This window comes from Rhineura floridana, chromosome 7 (genome assembly GCF_030035675.1).
Source record: "Rhineura floridana isolate rRhiFlo1 chromosome 7, rRhiFlo1.hap2, whole genome shotgun sequence".
Lineage (NCBI taxonomy): Eukaryota > Metazoa > Chordata > Lepidosauria > Squamata > Rhineuridae > Rhineura > Rhineura floridana.
Window position 1 is genome coordinate 112614965 of NC_084486.1, and position 22385 is coordinate 112637349.

General features: G+C 42.1%; 1 protein-coding gene across 3 annotated transcripts in view; it reads right to left on the reverse strand.

The window, feature by feature from the left end:
• XRN1 (5'-3' exoribonuclease 1) overlaps positions 1-22385 on the reverse strand; it is a 91165-nt gene that overhangs the window by 23008 nt on the left and 45772 nt on the right. For all 3 annotated transcript variants that reach the window (XM_061636924.1, XM_061636923.1, XM_061636925.1), the window contains exons 25-30: positions 16686-16832; positions 14249-14338; positions 13441-13576; positions 12710-12766; positions 3723-3855; positions 1690-1759 (exon numbers count right to left, since the gene is read on the reverse strand). In XM_061636924.1, coding sequence (XP_061492908.1) covers positions 1690-1759; positions 3723-3855; positions 12710-12766; positions 13441-13576; positions 14249-14338; positions 16686-16832 — 633 coding nt within the window. The remainder of the gene's footprint in view (positions 1-1689; positions 1760-3722; positions 3856-12709; positions 12767-13440; positions 13577-14248; positions 14339-16685; positions 16833-22385) is intronic.

A 22385-nucleotide genomic window follows, 5' to 3' on the forward strand; every position in this document is an offset into this window, starting at 1 on the left:
CAGGCTCCTCTACGGCCGGGGCTGAGACATATTGGGACCGCTTGGAAGCACCGTGGGCAGACAGATGTTTTGTCTTGGCGAGAGCTTTGGAATGCCTGCGCTTAGACGCTTTGTGTTGCACTGGGGCTTTGCACTGTTGACTTGCCCCTGAGGTTTGTGCTGCCTCTGGTTGCTGATCTGCCATATCAGGCTCTGGATACACCCACACAGTGGGGAAGGTGTGGTATCACTCCTGTGCAATGTGACGGTGAAGAACAAGGTGTGTTGTGCAGGCTGGGGTGCTAGGTGAAAAATAGGTTTGGTATGCTATGGCCCCAAAAATAGGTGGGTATTGCTACTGCGCTGGTGAGATGAAGGCACCAAAAAATAAGTTGAGATGCAATATGGACCAGAAGCTAAGTACATGCACACAATGGGAAAGGTGCGAGACTGCTACTGTACACTGCTCAATGCCAGGAAAAAATTTGATGCAGTGTGGCCCAAAGCTAGATACACGGACACGATGGGGAAGGTGCGGTATTGCTTTAAAACAGCATCCTCAGGCTATGCAGCTCCAACAGGAGGCCTAGTACAGTTGCTCTGGAAAAGCTTTGCCTAAGGACAGGAAAAAGGAAACAAAGAACTCACGCAAAAAACACTGCCTTGAGGGAATAGGGAACTAGGCAGCACAGCAAAAAAGGGCAGGAAACAGGACCAGAAACAAATTGGTGGCCGCTATACGGGGTGGGAAACAAAACCAAAATGGCGGCCATGAAGAAAGGTGGCAATGGCGGCCTGGAGAGGACACTCACAACTCCTAACGGCCAGGTGGGAGGAGCCGCTGCTGTATGGGGACGGAAAACGGGCACTCCGCATGCTTTAAGAGCCGCAGGAGGGCGAGAAGAGCTGCAGGAATGAGCCGGGTGGGTGGAGGAATCCCCACTGCCCCTGAGGACGGGGCTAGGCGCCACCAAACAAACTGCTGCAGCAGAGAGCCGCAGCTGCAGGCTCCTGGCTGCAAAAATGGCGAGGTGCCGCCGAAAATTGCAGCAGGAGCAGGCAGGGCCGCGGGGAGAGAGGAGGAAGCCGCAGACGCAGTCTTCCCGGCGCTGAGCCTGAGGGGGAGGGAACCGCAGCTGCGGACTCCCAAACAAGGGAGGAGCAGCAGCCGCTGCTCAAACAAGGGGAAAAAACAAGTTACCCAAAGGCCCCAGAGAAAACAAAATCGAGGGGTAAAAAGGAACAAATAAACCGTCCCACACACTCGAAAAACCCGGGGGGGGGGGAAAGAGGAGAGGGGAACAGGCAATCAAAACATACAGACTAATACAGAAACAAAGGCAAAAAGGGAACTTAGCCACGCTCTGTGTAAGTATCCAAACGCCTTGGACGAAGGCAAGAATGAAAACTGGAGTGGGAGGGGCCGGACGCCCCAGGTTTTGACTACAGTGCATTCTTGCCTTCGGACACTAGATGGCAGTATAACCCAAAGTGATGGCAGGCTACCTGTGGAAAATGGTATATCTGGAACCAACCTAATGTTCAAATGGTGGTTGCTAGAATGAATGAGATATGGATTGTAAAAAACCTTTTCTTCTCCACTAAAAACGTTGACTAAATATTCAATACCACATTTCTGACCAATTATTACGTGTCTCCCTAGGACCTGTAAAACAGATTAAGAAGCAAGTGCAGTTCTCTCAAACAAACCTTATTGTTAAGCCTCCATGAAACTCTTCATCAAACAGTACTTCATACAGCACATCAGATTCTCTGCTGGCTGAAGAAAATATGCACTATAAGCAATCACTATTGATCAAATGTGAAAATACTGGAGAAAAATGAAGAATTCTTAATGAGTGCTACAGTTTTCATTTTCAAAAATTAATATTTTCCAAAGGCAGTCATGTTAGTCTGTTGCAACAAATAATTTTGTGACACCTTGAAGACAATGGGTTGTATCCATACTCAGAGTATACCCACCGAACTAAATTGATTGAACTTTGACATGTCCATAAATTTTAATAAATTTTAGGAAGTCTGCTCCAAGTATGCCTTAGCTGCACAACCCTAACTAATTTATTATGGCTTTAGCATTTGTGGAATAGAATCCACTTCATCAGAAGCTGTTGGCAGAAAGGTGTATGTGTACATACATACAGGGATGGAAAGAATGTAAAAGTTGCACTAACACAATAATGAAATGCCTCTGATGAAGTAGACCCTATTCCACTACGATAGTGTCACCCAATTACATTACCAGCATTTTGTTTGAAGAGTTTTCCTGAATCAGGCTGGAATGTTTAAAGTAGCTTTGTCTTTTGTCATTTTAAAATCTTCATTCCTCCCCAGTTACTTGCTTAAAAAAAATCCAGATGATGAACTGCATTAACCTATTGCAACAACAGAGTTTTGTGGCACCTTGAAGGACAGGATCTGCATACCCCAAGTATAGGAAGGGGGGGGGAACCCAGTTGACTTCCAAAATAAACCCACAAGATCAACACATGAAATAGCCATAGGTGTGTCACAGTACTATGCAGAGCACAAATGAATACAGCTCTCTCAATCTTTTGGCCTCACTTTAGGCATAATACCTATCCAGTCCTTCAAGCATTGTTGTAAATGGTTTCTAACTGCAAAAGCCACAAAACCACACAGAACGTGTCAAGAACATTCTCTCAGCTCCTAAGCATCTTAGATTGGAACTATGTATACAAATGTGTTTGTGTTCTTGAAATAATTCCCTTGAGAAAGTCAGATAATCTGCCTTGTTATTTTTTCTTCTCCCTTCCCATTGGGGTACAGATCTGCCACACGTGGTCATGTTATTCTGCAAAATACCATGTATACTGAGGATACTGTATAAGCAAGCTAACAGCGCTAGCCACATTTGATATATAAACAATAAATTGTATTACAGTGATTTGGATGCCAAGGTGAGTGAGAGGTCACTCATGCAATGAGACTTTCCCCACACACAGGTCTCCACACACAGGTCTCCACTGAGCCTTCTAAAACATCTCAAGAGAGCTGGGGGATCCTCCTGTGGCACAGGGTGCTACAGTTGGGTGGAATAATTGCCAAAAAACAAGTGGAAGCATATTGAGAGAGAAGCTCCACTTACACAAGGTGCCTGTTCCTGATTTTGGGGAGTACTCCTGTTCACTGCTGTACTGTGATCTATAGCTTTTCCTCCAGAAGCATTTCAAGAGGTGAAGTGTGCTGCAGTGGGGAGAAGGGGGCAGGAAAGCCCCATCAACTTGGAAGAATTTTAAATCCATCCCAGTGTGGTCTGGTTTGTATGTAATGTTAAAGAATGGTTTAATAACCTGCCAAGCAGATTAACTATGGTTAAAAGTCACTCATTAACCAAGATTGGTAGTTGGTTTATAAATCTTAACTAAATGTTAACCATAGCTTAGAGTTCTTTGGAAACCAGGACCTCCTCCTTAACTATGGCTAAGGAGCTGTCAACACTCAGAAGGTGATGGCACAAGTGAAGAAAGGAAAAAAATTCAAACTCTCAAGTCTCAGCTTCTCTCATTGATACTTTTAACTATTCTGTGATGTAATAAATCAAGGTTTAAGTAATAGTCTGGCAGATGCCTATGTTTTAACTGTATTTATCATCACCCATGGTTTATAACACTATGTGCAAAACTAACTCATGTTATGTTCAATGAATTATCTTCACAATGTTTTAAAAACAAAAGAGACTTCTCAAAAAAGCATAGTATTACCTCCTTTAATTCCTATTATGGTACCACGAAGTCCAAGGGGAACTGAAAAACTCTCTCTCACATTAACGACACGGTCAAACAGTCGATATTCTGCATCTCGGTCTGGTATAATTCCATGCTGCTGTTCTAAAGGCTGGTATGAATCAAAGACTTAAATTCTAGCAAAAGTATCCAAAGATGAATAACTAATATGTAGAATAAAATCACTAATCCATTCCTCTAGAAACAGTCATTCTATAAACATTTCATTGAGATAAAATAGTCAAATAATTGTGTAACATATTTCCAGCCAGTATCCTTGTGGCCTGTGGAACATTATTTAATTTAATTTATATTCTGCCCTTCCTCCAAAAAGCAGTCCGTACACAGACTAAGGCTAGTCTACACAGAGCAAATTGGAAACAGCATTGTAAGATGCTGGAAAGAATCAGAAATGTCTCAGGTAAGCATTTTAAAAATGTTCTATATTTACATTACTTATTGTGACTGTCCTTTCTGGTTTGGGGTAAACGAGGCATCCATTACTGATGGATTAGCTCCTCCTACCACCCTAGAAAACGAATGGAACATGTTACCAAGTTTTGCTCTCTAGCCTAGATCTGCAGACTCCCCCAGTTCTGTCCTGGCTAAGCAAGAGACAGAGAGCTGAGCAGTAGCTCTAAGGGCATAGCCCTTATTGGGAGGGAAGCAAGGTCAACTCCCACAGATACAAATGTCTGCCTAGGTCAGTAGTAGAATGTTCTGGAGAACCCTTTTACTGAAGGCCAATTCAGCAGAAGTGCCAATGGAGATATAAACTATAAAGTCGGTTGTATGTGGACACTGATGATTATGCGGCTGCATGGCAGATGTAAGAAATGCTAGGATTAATGGAAAGAGCTGCTGAAGTGGCTGATACCCTGGTGAAGTATGCTATGATTTGGAGGGAAATAGGCAAGTGTTGGGTTTCATGGGCTAGAGCTATGTAAGCTTTAACCCATGAACTTCAGACACAGGGTTTTTTCTCCCCAAGTGATGTTGGATGGAAGGAAATAAAGAGATAGTTGATTTGCCTACATGCCTCTGTCCTGTTAATGTAGGTTTTGCGAGCCTTTATAACACCTAGCTTATTCCAAATACACTTCCTGGGAGGGGAGGACAGAAAGAGCAGGATTAATTCTAGGGACCTGTGGAAGACTGAGTTAACATTCAGGATAAAGGCTGGGTCCATGCAAAGAACCACTTGGTTCTTGTGAAAGTTGCACAGGTGCTTCTCCATGACGAGTACAACAAGTTCCAATACCTACTGTAGCAATGTGATTGTGACCAGGAGGGCAACCAAATGTGATCAAATATGTAAACACTATAAACCAACATACCCAAACTTCACTCTTCTTGGACACCCTCCAATCCCAATATCTGTACCCTGCCACCACTCCCATATTTCAATCTCACATCCTCAATCAGCAACCTACTCATATGCCTACAACATGAGTCCCAGACAAACCTGGCCAAATACTGACATACAAATCAAACGGAGACAAAGGGATGTCTCCTCTCTCCCGGACAGCCAGAGGACAAAGGAGTGGGGAAAGGGCAGAAGGAGGAGGGGCAGGTAAGCTTCCCTAAAGGCATCACAGTCTAGCGACAGAAGGAAGTCAGTCAGAGCATCACAGGTAAAAGGTAAACAAACCCTATCCATCTGGAGGACCCTAGCCCTATCTTCCCTCTGGAGCTTAAACAAAAGAACAAAACAGGAGTTGCTCTTGCCCCACTTCCAACAAGTCACAGCTGGTCAGTTCCCTACCTCTCTTCAGCAACTGCAAGGTGTAACAAGCAAGACAGTGATCAAAAAGTTTTTCAACATCCCCTCTGCTGCAGATTAATCTTCCTTAGTTCCATACTGTAGAAATTGCAGTAGTTTTGAAATCCCTGTTATGGAGTAGTCAAGGAACTTGTGTATACACTCTCTAGTGAAAGATTTTCATCATGCTTCATAAATCCTCAGGGTAAATGGAGGCCTCCTGTAAGCCAGCATGGTGCTTACTACCTTGTGAGGATAGCCCAGCTGGAGGAAAGTCTGCCAGGTGGCTAGGTGTAGGGCTGGGTGAGAAGGTCTGAGGAAGGAATAATTGGTTTGCCCCTGCCAGATAAAGAATCTCATATAACCATGGTTAACCACAGCTCAATGGTAGAGCATCTGCTCTGTATGCAAAAGGTCCCAGGTTCAATCCCCTGCATCTCCAGGTAGGGCTGGGAACATACCCAGTCTGGAATCCTGAAGAGCTGTTGCCAGTCAGACAATACTGAGCTTGATGAACCGATAGTATGACTCAGTGTAAGGCAGCTTCCTATGTTCCTGCCTCTTCGGATTTTCCTGAGGACTCTGGAGATGAGGAAAGGGGAGGAGGCATAGAGCAGGGCTGGTAGGCCATAGAAGGTTGAGCACATCCATGTCCACCATCCAGTAGGAATGAAACTGAGAGAAGAACCAGCCAACTGGGACAACTTAAGTTTGGGACATGAATAGGTCTAGGAAAGGTATGCTGAGGCTTTCCTGAATGGCTCCTGGGTCCACCATATGCTTGCTGAGGAAGTGTGCCTGACACTTGGTGAATCCCTGAATGTGATAGGCAGAAACAGAAAGATGACTGATTTCTATCCAGTGGAGCAAGGTCTCTGCCTGAAGACCAGGACCTTGTGCCCCCTTGTCTAGTGATGGGTGCTATGGTTGCAATATTGTCCAGCCTCATGAGGATCCCTAGATACACCAGAATTGGAGAGGTAGATTGATGCAGAGGCTGTATCTAGCACGGTTCCTAGATGCTGGATCTTCCATGAAGAAAGATGGCTTTTTGGGCTGTTGGTTTTTAATGTACATAATGTGCCCTGAACATTCTGGAGAGCTTACCTTCTGGAAGGGGACCCTCAGAAAGTCATCATGTAGGTACAGATACAGGAATTCCCTGGGTTACCACTGCAACCATTAATTTGGTAAAGATGCATGGAGCTCATGACAGGCCAGAGGCATGGCTCTGTATAGGTAATAGAATCTGTTGCAGGCAAATATTAGAAACCACCTATGCTGCTGAGTGACTAGGATATGGTGGTATGCCTCTATGAGGTTAATGAAGGCTAGACAGACAGCCCACTGGAGGGCCTCTTTGATGGAAGTCAGAGATTTCACCCTGTATGTCCAGTAGGTTACATATACGTAGATAGACTTCCAATCTCCCCTTTGTTGGCAATACAAAAAAAAGTAGATGCCTGAGAAGTGTTCATCTGGAGTAACAGGTTCAATGGCCTTGAAATCCAGAAGATGTTGCATAGCTGGACGTACGATTCCTGGTTTGTGAGTGAACTGAGAGACTCGGGATGGGGTTCTATGAAGAGTTCCTTCCTGAAGAGTTCTTCATGACAGCAGCACCTAAGGTCTAGGCTTCCAAAGTGGATAAGACTAATACATTTATGAATACCTCCATGAAATTTTCCTCCCCAAATAGGCAATTTTTTTTAAAGCAGGGCTAAAGCTAAATTATTGTGAAGGAGTGTCAAAATTCTAGTGGCACAGTCACATTAAGCATCTACCAACCAAAGCAGCTGTGATGATATGGAAAGTGAATGAGACAGTTCCGTCATCTGAGTCCTTGTCCTGCCCGAAGCAGAGGACTCAGATGGTTGTGAGTTTTTCTCTTTTTATTAAAGTGATAGAGATAACAAAAGCTTTACGACTCATCAGTCTAACTACACTTTCTAGGAACGTTTGCCCTGTCTAACTCTAAGCATCTCTTCGCAGCTGCAGACGTTGACTCAGCAATGAGCCCCCTCTTGCACCCTCTTAAGAAGGCTTGGCTTTCACACTGAGTCTTTGGCTCCTCCTTAATGACTGTTGAATCTCCCACTTCTGCCTCTGGCGTGCACTGCATCTCTGCTTCCCCCTGAGAGTGATGGGCAGTCAGTTGGCTTGGCCATGGGAACTTGACAGGCGCCAAGATGGGAAACCTGAGGTGAAGCAGGTGGCGCCTCCTCTGCAGACACAGGCGGGGAGCCTGGAAGATCAGGTTTCAAAGGGGCAGTCACTGACAGTCCTGGTTGTGCTTCAACGGGGGGGGGCAGGGTTGGGGAAAGCTGAGGTGTCAGTGACTGGGATTTCAGCACTCTGTGGTCTTTCCCAACTGCTTCCCCCTCCCCCAGTTCCTCATCACAGTCATCAATGTCCGAGACTAACTCGTCAAATCTTCCCCTCCCAGTCTGGGGCATGACAGTTCTTTAGTACGTCCTCCAATCAAAGCATAAAGGTTCTGGCAAAGATAGAAATGGAAAAGAATTCCATTAAGGTTAAGAATGAAGCTTTTTTAAAAAAGGAATTATTCTGATTTCCTTTAATTGGAGTCCTTTAGATATGCGTCACTATCTTTAGGAAGGATAGATCCAGACAATAAAGTTGCAACTGGGACATCTACTACAGGGATCCTGGATTCCTCCATATGCACTTTAAGTATTCAGTAGTGCCACTGGACTAATTTAGTGGCTTTGATTACTTGTAGAAGAGGAACTCATTCAATGTGTATGAGGAAGGCAAAGAAGGAAGGGAACAGGACTACCTTGGGAGTAGATTTAGACTTAGGTAGGACTAAAACTCCCTTAGAGGATGGTTGGGACAATTGAATAGCAGGGTCTTCTCGCCCCAAAGAGGTAATTGTCCTAGTCAGTGCGGGGGGGGGTAGCCCTATGTAAGAGCCTATTAACATCAATATAGAGATGACACCCAGCTCTCTCTTTCCACTCTATCAGTAGAGGCTGTTCAGGTGCTAAACTTATGCTTGGAGGCAGCAGTGGTCTGCATGAGGATCAAACTGAAGCAGAATTCTGACAGGATAGATTCTTGTCTGAGAAATGGGTGGTTCCTGTGTTTAGAAGTTGAGTAGGTAACCTATTCTGGACAGAGTTGTATTCCCCCTGAAAGAGGATGTTTGCACTCTAGGAGTGCTTCTAGAGTCAACACTGTCATTTGAGGTGAAGACAGATCTGAACTTTTATTTATTTCAACAGTTTATATACCACATAACGCTGTAGTCTTTTGCAGCATAGCATCTGGTGACCTCTTGTTTAGACTACTGAACTGTGACCTATTTGGGGCTACCCTTAAAGACAGCCTGGTAGTTGCAGCTTATGAAAAATGTAGCTGACAGTTCATTGGGCAGTGAAGTTGAGAAATATGTCACACCACTTTTAAAGGACTACACTGGTTGCTTATTTGCTACTGTGCCTAATTTATGGAGATCATATTGGAGAATAAAGACTACTTGGGTTCCAGGTACGTGAAGAAGCACCTCTCCCATTACTTGTCAGCTCCTGTCTTAAATTCTGCTGGAGAGGCCCTGATGACAATTCTATCTATCACTATGTAATGCTGCACAGCAACTCATAGAAGGGCCTCCTCGATTATGGACCTCCCTCTCATTAGATACCCATTTGTCTCTTGTGTCGACTTCTTTCCAATGTCTGTTGAAGACATTGCTTTCATCTGACCTTTAAGATTTGAAGAGATAGTTGGCCAGTTCCAGTTCACTTTGACTTCTGTATCGCTGCTATTTTTCAGTTTGGCTAATCTTATGATTTTGTTGATATTATGTTGTATTTTTTCTATATTCTTTGTATACTGTCCTGAGAACTTCAGATGAATAATAGTCTAAAATATAAAACTTATTAACAATAAAAATATTAGTTGGGGAGGCCTCTTCAAAAGTACTGTCCTCTGATCCTCTTATTTTTCTGGATTGTCTAGAAGCTGAGATTCCTTACTGGAAGAGTGTTCCCAAGAGGGTTGAGTTGCTTGAAGAAGGGGCTCTGGTGGTTTTGTGCTGGAGAGATGATGAGGTGAGTCCTGGTCAGAATCCTCAGAAGAATAATGTGATCTCTGCCTGGGCTGCTTAGCTTGTTGTTTATGGCAAGTGGGAGAGGGAGAAGCAGACGAATCTGATGTACAAGCTTCTGTGGTCTCTGTTCTTGTGGGTATGTGATGCATGTTTGTAAACAATGGAAAATAGCTTGCTTAATACCTGCTCCTCTAGAAGGCTTCCATGTGTTTGGAACCTGAAGCAAACTGGGAGGAGGAAGGGATATGAAGTTGTAAGAAGCACTGATTGAGAAGTGACTGCAGTGTGGGCAAGAGTTGCCATGGAAACCTCCTGGAGGAATGGAGACTTTGTTCTTTGCCCCTCTACTTGAGAAGCCCTAGAACTCAGAAAGACTGTAGCATTAGCTCCTGCTGAGTCTCTTGTAGACAGCTAATGGTGGAAAGAGTCTGGTTTTCCAGAAAGACAAAAAGGGGTTAAAAGGCAGAGCTGCTCAAGGACACAGCAGCTGGCACAGAAGCCATAAAACCTTGAAAATGGAATTGCACAGTGTGGGGGTTGTTAAGTTAGTGGAAGGAAGGTGTTTGTTACTGTCTGTTTGAATCTTGTTGAGCTTTGCCAGTAAAAAGACTCATCTTAACTAAAAGACTGGACGTTGTCTTTGAATCACTTCGGCGCTCATACACTCACTACTGTATGCCACGCACATACACGCATCACACACCAACATCTCTGCCTGCTCCACAAATCATATCATTCTTTTCTTCTAGGAATTCAAGGTCTGAGGGTGGTAGCTGCGGAGGTGGGTAGAGCAGTAGGTGGCATGGCATCTCTGTGAAGGGCATAGCAATGGAAAGCTTGGTGGGCATGGCTGGGTCCTGGAGCCATGGGAATTTGTGGTCCAATGTCTAGCTGTGAGTGAACAATGGGATCCCAGAAGCTTTCAGCTTGGGAATCTGCGGCACCAGAAGAGGGTTTTTTTGCAGGTTTAGGTGTTAAATCACTCAAATATGCTGTGTTGTCTTCTTTGCAATGCCTTATTTCTCCACCAGAGCCAGATGAGAAAGGGGGAAGGAAAAGGGGAGAGAAGCAAGAAAAAGCAAAAACTGGAGCTAAGATAGAAGGGTCAAGGAGAGATAAGATCAAGAATGCAATAATTAGAAAGAAGCAAAGAGAAACTGCAGCTCTGTCTTTGGCAAAGGTAGGGAATGCACAGAGGAAGGAATCACTAGATCCAGGCTGGACTACAAAAGTTAATCACATGATCCTTGCCTTTCTTAGGTGGGAGGAATTAATAATGCATACCTCCTTCACTCCAAGCACAGAGATAAGAATTGTTGTGTGTAGTATTATTGTGTTTATAAGTAAAAAACAGTGAGAAGTTACGAAGTCAGCACTACCTGAAAGTAATGCATACATTCCTTTGTATGCAGGCTAATGTCAGTTATTACAGTTATAAAGAAAGAGGTTGAAAACCTGAGATCACTGAAAGTAGAAGCTATGAGAGCCAATAAGCTATAGCTTCTGGCCAGAGTGATAGCAGTAGGCAGTTGGCCTCAAGAATCAGAACGACTTCAGAGGAGACAACTATTCATCATCTTTATGGTAGTGTCCTGTTATTCAAGTCCCTGCCCAGACGAAAGACTACAGCAGAAGCTGAATGAAGCTTGCCAGGGAAAACATTAGCGATAAACAAGGGATTCTGTTCAAACCTGTTGCTATCCGGTAACTCCCTGATAAGAGGGAGAACTTGCAGTCCTGTACTGTATGTCTTTCTAGGGAAGCTAGCTGGGATAGAGTCATGATAAGGGTAATTGGCATGTGAGTTTTTATTTAGGGAAGTTAAGGATATAACAGCATCCTTAAAGGAGCAGTACACATTAATGTAAGCAACTATATCTAGTCCAATATATTAATAATATGCACAACATATGTGTATATTATTTACAGCCTACGTAAATAAAGTTTGAATAAATAGAAACATCTTTGTTCTAATATTTAAATAATTCTCCAAGTCTTTTTATCCCAAGCCTATAGCCTAATATCCTAATTCAGTATTATAGCCTAATACAGTAATACCTCAGTTAACCAATCCTCCAGGAACCAAGCTCCTTTTAACAAAGGCTTTTTTTAAAGTGAAACTGACCAGTCTTGCTTTATGGATAAACTTTCAAATCTGTGCTTTTGCTTTAAGGTGAAACTGACCAGTCTTTGTCTTAGTTTTGCTATCAATAACCCCACAAACCTATGCCTTTGCTTTAAGGTGAAACTGACCAGCTTGTGTCTTTGGTATGCTATCAATAAACTTTCATGCCTGTGCCTTGGCTTTAAGGTGACTGACCAGACTGTCTGTTTTGCTAGGGTGAAATGGACAAGCCTGTGTGTTTGCTTTGCATTAAAGAGATCTCTTGCTTTTTCCCAGGGCTGAGGAGGGAAGGATCCAATATGATTCAGAGGAGGAAGAGGAGGGGAAGTGGGTGGGTATTGGGTAGGTAACCTTTAAAGCTCCTGTTGAACCTGGCCCCACCATCTATGAGCTGGTGTAGGAACCTATCCCTATTCTTTCCATTTTATTCTGACCTCTGCTCCAAAGTTTCTGTTGAAGAAGTAATATCCAGAAACACATCTACTTTGTTAATTGAGGTATTACTGTCCAGTAACACCTACTGTATTATACTAAGGGGAGGATTTTATTAAAGCAGCAGGATTATAAGGGGATAATAAAATGAGAGCAGATGTTGGACAACTCCCATCAGCCCAGCCAGCACAGACAATAGTCAGGGATGTTGGGAGTTGCAGTCTAGCAACATCTGGCAGGGCCACAGCTTAGTCACCCCTGAACTAGGATACATTTATAATACATCTGACCCTGTGGTGGGATAATACTATGCATTCTTCCGTTTCAGAATCTATAAAAAATATCTGAATAATACAATTTAGTGTGAAGCCCCCGATACATCTAAATGACTATCAAATTACTGCAGATAGAACATCAGCCAACTCCATCAGTGATGAATTTACTGCTGAAATTTTAATTAATAATTAATTCAGAGGAAGCGCGCTATATTCCCCTATGAATGATAAAGAAATCTGTGTAGACTGTATCTTACAAGAACTGTATTCTTCATTTACAAAGTTACCCAGACTTACTCTGTATAACAAATGGGGTTTCACTGTCACTCGTACTTTCTTATTACTTTTTCTTTGCTAAAGGAAAAAAGAAAGAAAATGAATAGATGGAACCATTCTTTGGATTATCCTTGCTTTTTTAAAAAGAAAATGTGGCCCAAAGCAGCTGAATCATCCCTCTCCTTCTACATAATACCATGAACATTTTTCCTAACTCACCAACAGTTTAATATTTAATTAGTTGTGCTAGTGAAAAATGCTCCTTTCCTAAAGAGTATTATTCCAGTGAGTAGTTATGGTATATCAGCAATATTATGGGCAGTATTTTCAAAACTAGTATTTTCTTCACAGCCCTTCACAAATAATGATACTGTTTTATAGTGAATTTGAAATATATCATGTGATGCAGAAAGTCAGCACTGCTGCTTCAGAAGAACACAAGTCTTCAAAGTCACACTAGGATTGGAATCTTCACACAAAATTTTATTGGAGAGCTAAGTGACATACCGATGATCAGTTACATATAAAAGCATTTGTAAGCAGATAAATTGCCAATGTCTTCTCCTTATTCATCATAACATAAAACAGGTTATAATTCAAATTTAAGTGAAAACTATTGTGCCAGTTAATTGAATACAACTTTTCAAGCAACAAGTAAATTATTTCTAATCTACTGTAAATTTACAATCCTACTCCTATATATTGCGATTACAAGACACATTAGTTCCACTAACTTTAAATTTTTTTAGTACCTTGCACTTTTCTATTTCTTCTTCAATCTTTTCAACGATAGCTGCATCCAAAATTTGTAAATCACAAGAGGAACGAGAGAGTGCACTGACAGGATGAGCCTTTAGCCATGCAACAATTTCTTGAACCTTTTCAGAACTACATTAAAAATTATTCCATATCAATAAACATCACCAAAAATTAACCTCTAGTGTTAGTCAACTATAAAAAGTTCATCAAATTATCCATCCACATACTATCAAAACTGACATATGGTTCAAATGAGCTCTAACAAGCTTCTAGAATTGCAATCCTAACCCCACTTACCCCATAGAATTTATTATGACTTTCTTATGAGTAAATGTGGTTAGGATTGTGGTCTAAGCAATTTAAGAGCTTACTGTACAAACTTGTGTAATTTAAAGAAAAAATACTCCAAAAAGAATCAAGTACATGGCAATAATTCACTAGATATATTACTTTCTTATTACAACTACTCCTTAAAAGTAAAGGTTGGAGTAAATAAAACATTAGTAAACATGTTTATTTCAGGATGTGGCCACTTGGTGTACATTATAGAGATATGGCTGGATATAATATTGGTTGGACATATTATTGGAAGAAGGCTTGTCCAAATGGTACAAGCTAAGCGGTGGAAGCACTCTAAGGATTATGCTTTGATATCAGGCATCTTATTGTCCACCAGATCCAATGACAGAGCTTAAATAACTGGTATGAGATACAATACTGAATTTGCCATAACTCATTTTGCTACATTTATTATACCCCTAGAACTTTACCCTAATTCTTTAAAAGAGACAAACTGCTTACCCATTTTCTTCTTCCCCAGGCCAAATGTCATCTTCATAGAATATATCTTCTTGGCTGTTTTTGGCTACGTAACTTAAAAGTTCTGGGACCCTAATAAAATGTATAAAATTCATTTGAGCAGATTTTTATACTCTTCTATATACATTCCATAAAACACCAATGCCTTGTCAGTTGAGCACAGTCGTGGCTGGTGCCTCCATTTAGCATGGAGCGATAAGCTTACATTTCAAAAGAGCAGGAAGCAATCTGAGAAGAGTCAGTGCTACAAAATCATTTGTGATCCAAAGATTTTTGGAGGCATTTTGGGACTTCTTACTGTACAACTAAAAGTTTTCCTTCACAAAAGTTCTGTAAGCTATTCTAAGAGTGTCACTTGGGACATGACTTATGTGAAGTGTCCATCACAGTGTTGGCATTTAAGTACTATTATCACCATTTATACAGGATATAAATTCCTAGGGATGTGCCCTGTAGGATCAGACAAATTTTTTTTAATAGGCTCAGCTACGTCCAGTAGTAGCCAGCCAAATGATGCACGGTGTGATAGCAACAGCCATTCCCTGCTATTTGTCTGCCGCATTTTGTAATCAGAGATATACTAGTTCTAAATACATAGGTAAATTTTTAGCCACTCGATCACAATCCACTGGTAATTTTGTCTAATCGTATTTTAAAGCCACCTAACTTAGTGATTTGCAGTTTAAATGGCTATATGCTTTCCTGGACTTTTATTTTCAACCACAACCATTCTTTAATAGTGTTGTTCAGGGGAGAGTACCAATTCTTATGGAGCCAAAATAGCACCACACAAACACAAGAGGGAATGTGTGCTTTCAGGAACCCCAAGCTTTACAAAATTTGAAAAAAATATTTAGGAAAAAACCTTAAGTGGGCATAAAAACGCCCAGTGAGGACTGAGAATGCTGTGTATCTCCTTGAGGGTGGGGCTGAACAGAAATCTGTTGGAACAGGGATACCCTAGAAGAGGGTATTTTTATTGCATGAATAAACAACACTTTTTGACAGAACCCTTTCCCAGTTATTTTCATTTTATTTTTAGAGACAAACACATACATACATACACACCACCACCACCACCTGTACTGCCTTCAAGTCAATTCCCACTATGAATAGGGTTTTCATGAGGCTGAGAGGCAGTGACTGGCCCAAGGTCACCCAGTGAACTTCATGGCTATGTGGGGATTCAAACCCTGGTCTCCCAGGTCATAGTCCAACACCTTAACCACTACACCCCCCCCCACAGAAACGTGTTCAGCATTTTACATTGTATGACTAGATCATCCTAGGGTAGTAATCAGGTTAAGCTTTACCTCTGCTTGTTTTTCTTTGTCATTCCATGGCTTAACAGATCCAACACAAATTAAAAAAGACATCTTCTTGCATTTCTGCATTCTTCCAAGCTTATATGTGCCAGCTAACTAAGCTTCAAATAAACTACCTATATTAAAAACACCCACTGCTATTATGGTGCCAACCATTTTACTTCCTCAAAACTCTGTTTACAGTTATATAATCAAATCAGGAGTTGTGATACGTAAGATACTGTTTTAGACTGTATAATTCACCACAAAGAACAATATCCAACTCTTTACCGTGGACAGATGAAATTGATTAGGGCACAGAAAGACTTTTAATTTGTTTCATGTATTAAAACCTCATAGGCCTGGTTTGCACATAACAGTAAGCTAGAGTTAAATAAACGATGGCTTACCAGGATGAGCAACATGCTACTGCATGTTGAACACTGCCTTAGCATTATGCGTGAACCAGTGTTTGCTCAAACAAACCATGAGCACCGGTTCACATATAATGCTAAGCTAGTACTCAGATTTGATTTGCTTCCTCCCAGCACCACAAGGGGAGAATGGGGTGAGCCTGATTTGGCAGTGTTGCACCAGGATGCTTGGTCATTACTGGAAAGCCATTGTTTATTTAACTCTGGCTTATTGTTATTTACAAACCAGGTCATGCACATATATGTGTACTTCCCCAATATTATTTTGAGGTATAGTGAACCAGAGGATAAACACAAATGTGCTTTGAAGCTCCAATTAGCTCCCTCTCATTCTATAATTTTATTGTAATTTTTATTCTTCAATCATTAGGAGGGATTAAATATGAATTTACAACAAAATGGCTGTCTAATCCATCCAAGAAATTAGACAGATCTGATGTACCATGTATGAACATCCTTAAAATATTTCTACTATGTAAACAAGAGATCCCAAGTATGGGGAAGTGGAGGAAAATGTGATTGGCATATTCATGAAAAGTCAGGCATTTCTGCAAAACATGACCCTTCTTTATATATTCAGGTGCCAGAATGCAAAAAAGCACTTCCCGTTGCCTGAATCCACTTTAGCTGTATATGAACAATGTAAGGCATTTGCACTGTAAAGTGTCGTTTGATGCTTACCTTTCTAGATATTCAGCAAGGAGTTGCTCTACTGCTGAGGAATACATCCACTCATTTCCAATTTTCTTTGTGTAGCCAGGGACCTCTTCATTCTTTTTGTTGAATTTTAGGTTCAATCCTACATTTGCTTTATGGTCTCCATGTGGACTACAAAATAAAGAGTTAGAATGCCAACAGAATGCTAACTGTATTTTGTGGAGAAATGGTCAGATTTTACTGATGTCTTATTATTCCTTAGAAAAACATTACTAATTAAACACTGAAAGTGAAATAGGAGTTTACTCACTGAACTCTACTGGGATTTTTCAATGTACAACTACAACAAGTGTATGATCTAGCTTTAGACTGATCTAGTTTTAGTGTATGATCTATCATTAGATCGCGTCAACTATATATTTAAATAAGTGATCACAGTTCACATAACGAACTTGTTTCATGAGTGAATTTCCTTCTGAGAACATCTTATAATTAAACAAAAGGAACTGTTTTACTCACCACAAAGGTGTTTCTCTGGGGGCACCAGGTCACCACCAAGTGGTTATTGTCTTCCTCTCCTGCTGCTTGAGGCAGGAAAGAATTAACACTCCAAAGGACTCTCACCTCAGCCACTCCCACGGAGTAACAGTTTGCCATCTGGCCAAGCTTGAAAGTATTACACTTATAACACTAACATGACTCAAACACATTGCATTCGATGAAACCAACATGAAACATGAACTTGCAAACGTCTAGATCAGTTCCATGACCCTTCAATTTTTCTTGTGTTATTCTTCCTCATGTTGCATCCCAGGGTGGGCCTTGGCAGTGTCCAGGTGCCCCCAGAGAAACACCCTTCTGGTGAGTAAATTGGTTCCTTCTCCAGTGGGCACCAGGAAACCCCGAAGTGGGATGTTCAAAAGCTGACCTATTGTATGGGTGGGCCATAAGAGGTTAATGATTTTTCAGCAACTGCTGGATAACTCTCATACCAAAAGCTGCCTCCACAGATGCATAAACGCCTATCTTATAGTACTTGATAAAAGTATCTGGGTTTGCCCAAGTGCTGCCCGACAAACCTCTTGTAGAGGAATCTTTGTTGTATGTGCTGCATAAGCAGCTGCTGCTCTTGTTGAATGTGCCATGATACGAGGTACAGAGTAATGTACTGAAGCAGCCAGAAAAGCTCCAGCTAAGAGGAACTCACTAATGGACACATGGTAATTTATGCAACAAAACCTCCTGAGTGTTTTGACAGCAGCCAGGAAATCTCCAACTAGGTGAAACTTCTCACACCTACACAGCAATCCCTGAAATACTGCAATGCTATATGAACCTGCCCCCTCTAGGATGTACACCTTAAGGTGGTGAGGGGGTTTGAGAGTGCAGAAGAAGCTGAGAGCAATGCCGTCAGGAGTCTAGACCAAGAAGCTAGACTCCTAGCAGGGGCACCCATGACAGAATGGTCAAAGCTGAGACACCAGACTAAGATGCATCCAAACTCAGAGGAAGGCAATGGTAAACCACCTCTGAATACCTCTTACCATGAAAACCCTATGAACAGAGTATCCAAAATGCAACACGAGATAGTGCTGAAAGATGAGATCCCCAGGTCAGAAGGCACTCGACGAGCTACTGGAGAAGAACAATGGACAAGTATGAGTAGCACTGTGACTAATGACGCAGCTGGGTCAAAGCCAAAAGGAACCCCAGAGACTGATGCACACAGATGCAAAAGGAGAGTCCGGAGTTGTAGGAACATGGAATGTGAGAAGCATGAACCAGGGAAAGCTAGAAATTGTCAAGCAAGAAATGGAATGTATCAAAATTACAATACTTGGAGTGAGTGAATTAAAATGGACAGGAATAGGACATTTTCAATCAGGCAACTACAAATTATTTTATGCAGGAAATGAGAAATTAAGAAGAAATGGGGTTGCTTTAATAGTGAGCAGTGATGTAGCAAAAGCAATTAGGAGCTACAATGCAAGGTCTGAGCAAGTGATATCAATGAGATTAAGCGGGAAACCTATGAACATAATCATCATCCAAGTCTATGCTCCAACGGCAAACAAAGAAGAAGAGGAATTGGAGAGATTTTCCGCAGAAGTATAGGAAGAAATTGATCACACACCAAAACAAGATGTTCTGCACGCTCAACGGGAGGTCATTAACAAACTCCAAAATCTGCTTAAAACCCTTCGGGCCAAGAGGACTGATTTTAGATTTTTAGAGGAGGCGGAACTAGGGTCGTCTCCCAATGTTTATACCGCCGCTGTCTCCCCCCCCAAATCCCCCTACCTTGCCCTTACTCGAATGTTTGCAGACCTGCCTTGACCTGTGAGGCTATAGTTCACCAGAAGGAACCTCAGTCTTCCCCCCAAATGGTGCCTGGATCAGTGCTCCCTCCCCCTTGACCAAGCTTGTCCCCCTGCCCGGCCAAAGCTACCATTAAAATAGCATCCTGGAATATAGCAGGTTGGCAATCTAAACAGGTTCATAGAGGATTTAACGAGTTGTGCATGCCATTTCAAATAATCTGCATTCAAGAAACATGGATTGCCTTCCTGCCCTTCCCCTCACTCCCTGGTTTTATCGCCCATGCGCTCCCTGCCACTAGGTCATCATGTGGGGGCAGACCGTGGGGTGGGTTGGCTACCCTAATCTCAGTAGATGGCAATCCAAATATTTCTGAGATTGTTGTGTCGCCATCAACTAATATCTTGATCTCCAAAATTTGTTGGCCCCCAAACTTTGAAATTATCGTGATTAATGTCTACGTTCCACCAGCGAGCGCTAAGTTTGGGTGCCCTGTGATCTGGTCAGAATTAGACCAGGTATTGACCTATATATATCAAACATTTAAGGATCCTGCAATTTTGTTGACTGGGGACTTCAATGCAAGATTAGGACCCAACAACTTTGTTTTGGGAAGCAAGTTAGGGCTAACTATGGAGGACCTGTCTGCTTTTTCTTGTAGGACATCGAAGGATGCATTTATAAATTCTGCAGGTTGTTCGTTCTTTAATCTGGTTTACAAATATCAGCTCTTTTTGTGTAATGGCTCCTCTCTATTCCCAGATTCAGATGCTTATACCTATTTTGGTCCACGTGGCAGGAGTGTAATTGACTTTATGGTCCTCTCTAAACCCCTTATTTCCCAAATTAAACTTTTTGGGGTGATGTCTAGACCAGAGAGCGACCATATGCCTATATATTTACCCCTTACCACTCCTTTATGCCCCCCCTCTAATGTTTTTGTACCATCTATGAACTTAGTTTCTCAAGGTGGTAAAAGAATTCTCTGGAATGGTAAAACTGAGGCAGCTATAAACTCCTTCCTAAATCTCCCTACTTTATTAGATTTACGTGAATCTCTTCTGTCTTCATCCAATCCATCCACCCTTTATAACTCCATTGCTGAGATGTTAAAGCCTTTCTTGATCAATACACGTCCCTCTACCTTCAAGAACACGGGCTGGTTTGATCACCATTGTATAAAAGCGAAACGTGATTTATCGCAGGCCATTAGGAGCCTGCATCAGGATGACTCCTATGAAAATTTCCATACTTTTTTGTCCCACCGCCACTCCTATAAAAAACTTTTAAGCCAAAAAAAAAGCTAATTATATTCAGAAACAGTGGAGGGAGCTGGGTCTTGCTCCTGCAGAGAAAAACACGTCTAAATTTTGGAAACTTGTCTCAAAAGGACTGAAGGGTCACTGTGCAATCATCGAGAATCAAATAACTTCAGACCAATGGTGTTTGCACTTTACTACACTTTATAGTAATGGTACATTAAGCTCTCAGCCAGATCTTAATAAAATAATTCAGTCTTTATATTCATGTCCTGAGTGGGCACCGGTTTTACCTGAGGAAGTTATCCCACTGATTAACTCTTTGTCTAATAATAAGGCCCCAGGTGAGGACATGCTCCCCCCTGAAATATTTAAGTCTAATCCAGTATGGTGGGCACCGGTGCTAGCAAAACTATTCACCTCTATTAACAGTCATGGAGTTATTCCCAAAGGTTGGGGTATCAGTACCGTGGTGCCCCTCCATAAGGGTGGATCTAAGTCCAATCCTGACAATTTTAGGCCGATTAGCCTCCTGGATATTGCATCCAAGATTTATGCCAAGTACCTTTTAAACAAGTTGGAAAATTGGGCCAAAGCGAATGCTATTATTGCACAGGAGCAAGCAGGGTTTGTTAAAGGCAAGTTCACGTCAGATCAGTGTTACATTTTACCTCACCTAATTCAGAAATATGCCTTCTATAATAGAAAAGAATTATTAGTCGCTTTTGTAGACTTTTTGTCTGCTTTTGACCGGATAGATAGACGTCTATGGCTAAAATTAGCTGATACAAATATAGATAGACGACTTCTCTCCTTACTGCAAATCCTGCACTCAGATACCTCCCTTAGGGTGAGATTGGGGGCAAATGGGCTTCTCTCAGAGGAAATTCCTACTAAAAGAGGGGTCCGTCAGGGCTGCCTCCTGGCCCCTTTTCTCTTTAATTTTTATATAAATAATATTGTCCAGGATCTTTCAGGCGCGCAGTATTTCCCGCCCTCAATTTTAACAGACAAACTATCCATGTTATTATATGCCGATGATTTGGCCTTGATTTCTACTACCCAAATTGGAATGAGAAGACTGCTTGCCAGTTTGGGCTCATTTTGCGCCAGGGAACATCTCAAGATTAATTATGCTAAGACCAAGGTGGTGGTGTTTGGAAGGAAAAGGGCTAGGCATGTGTGGAGATTAAATGGTAAACCCATTCAACAGCAACGTAGTTACCACTACCTGGGCCTTCACTTCAATTCCAATCTCTCTTGGAATTTACACCTGGAATTGGCCCGGCTAAAGGCCGCTCACGCCTCTCACCAGCTTTGTTGCTTTTTCAACACCAAAGGTGGAAGCTTGGTCACCCCAGCGGTAGAAATCTTCCGTAGAAGATAATCCCACAACTTCTATATGGGGCACAGGTTTGGGGTTATGTCAACATCTCTCCCCTCGAGAAAGTCCAAAATCACTTTCTTAGATTTATCCTGGCCGCCCCCCGCGGTACTCCTGTTTCTTTATTAAGGTTGGAGACTGGCTCACATTCGGTTGAATCACTGGCTCATGTTGCGCTGGCCTCTTATTGGCTGAGGTTGGCTGCCATGGATGATTCTTGCCTTCCAAAAAAATGCCTTCTTGAGCAATTAAGGTCACCCCTCTTTACCACGTGGCTAAGTCGGATAAAACCTATAATGGCAGCCTACGGGATCTCCATTGACCTTTTACCGACTCAATTATCATCTAGGGCTAAGAAATTGTTAAGGGACAGGATACTCTTATATACCCAAAGATGGACTCTCCACTCAGCCAACCAATCTCCTTTTTCACCGGGGTACTCATGGTATAAAACATCATTTAACATGGAGCCCTATTTTGCCCTCTTAACAGCACCCTCTCTGAGAAGAGCATTCACTGCCTTACGACTCCAGACTATGCCTACAGCCCTGTTAGAAGGGCGCTATGCTAATACTCCCTCTCATCTCCGAGTTTGTATATGCCAATCGGGGGATGTGGAGGATATTATCCACTACCTCTTGAGATGCTCCCTCTATAAAGACCCTAGGCACAAATTCTTATACCCTATAATCTGCTCTATGTCTGGAAGGCCGACCATGGAGCAAATAGCTATCCTATTAGTGGGCAACGACACCTATGTAA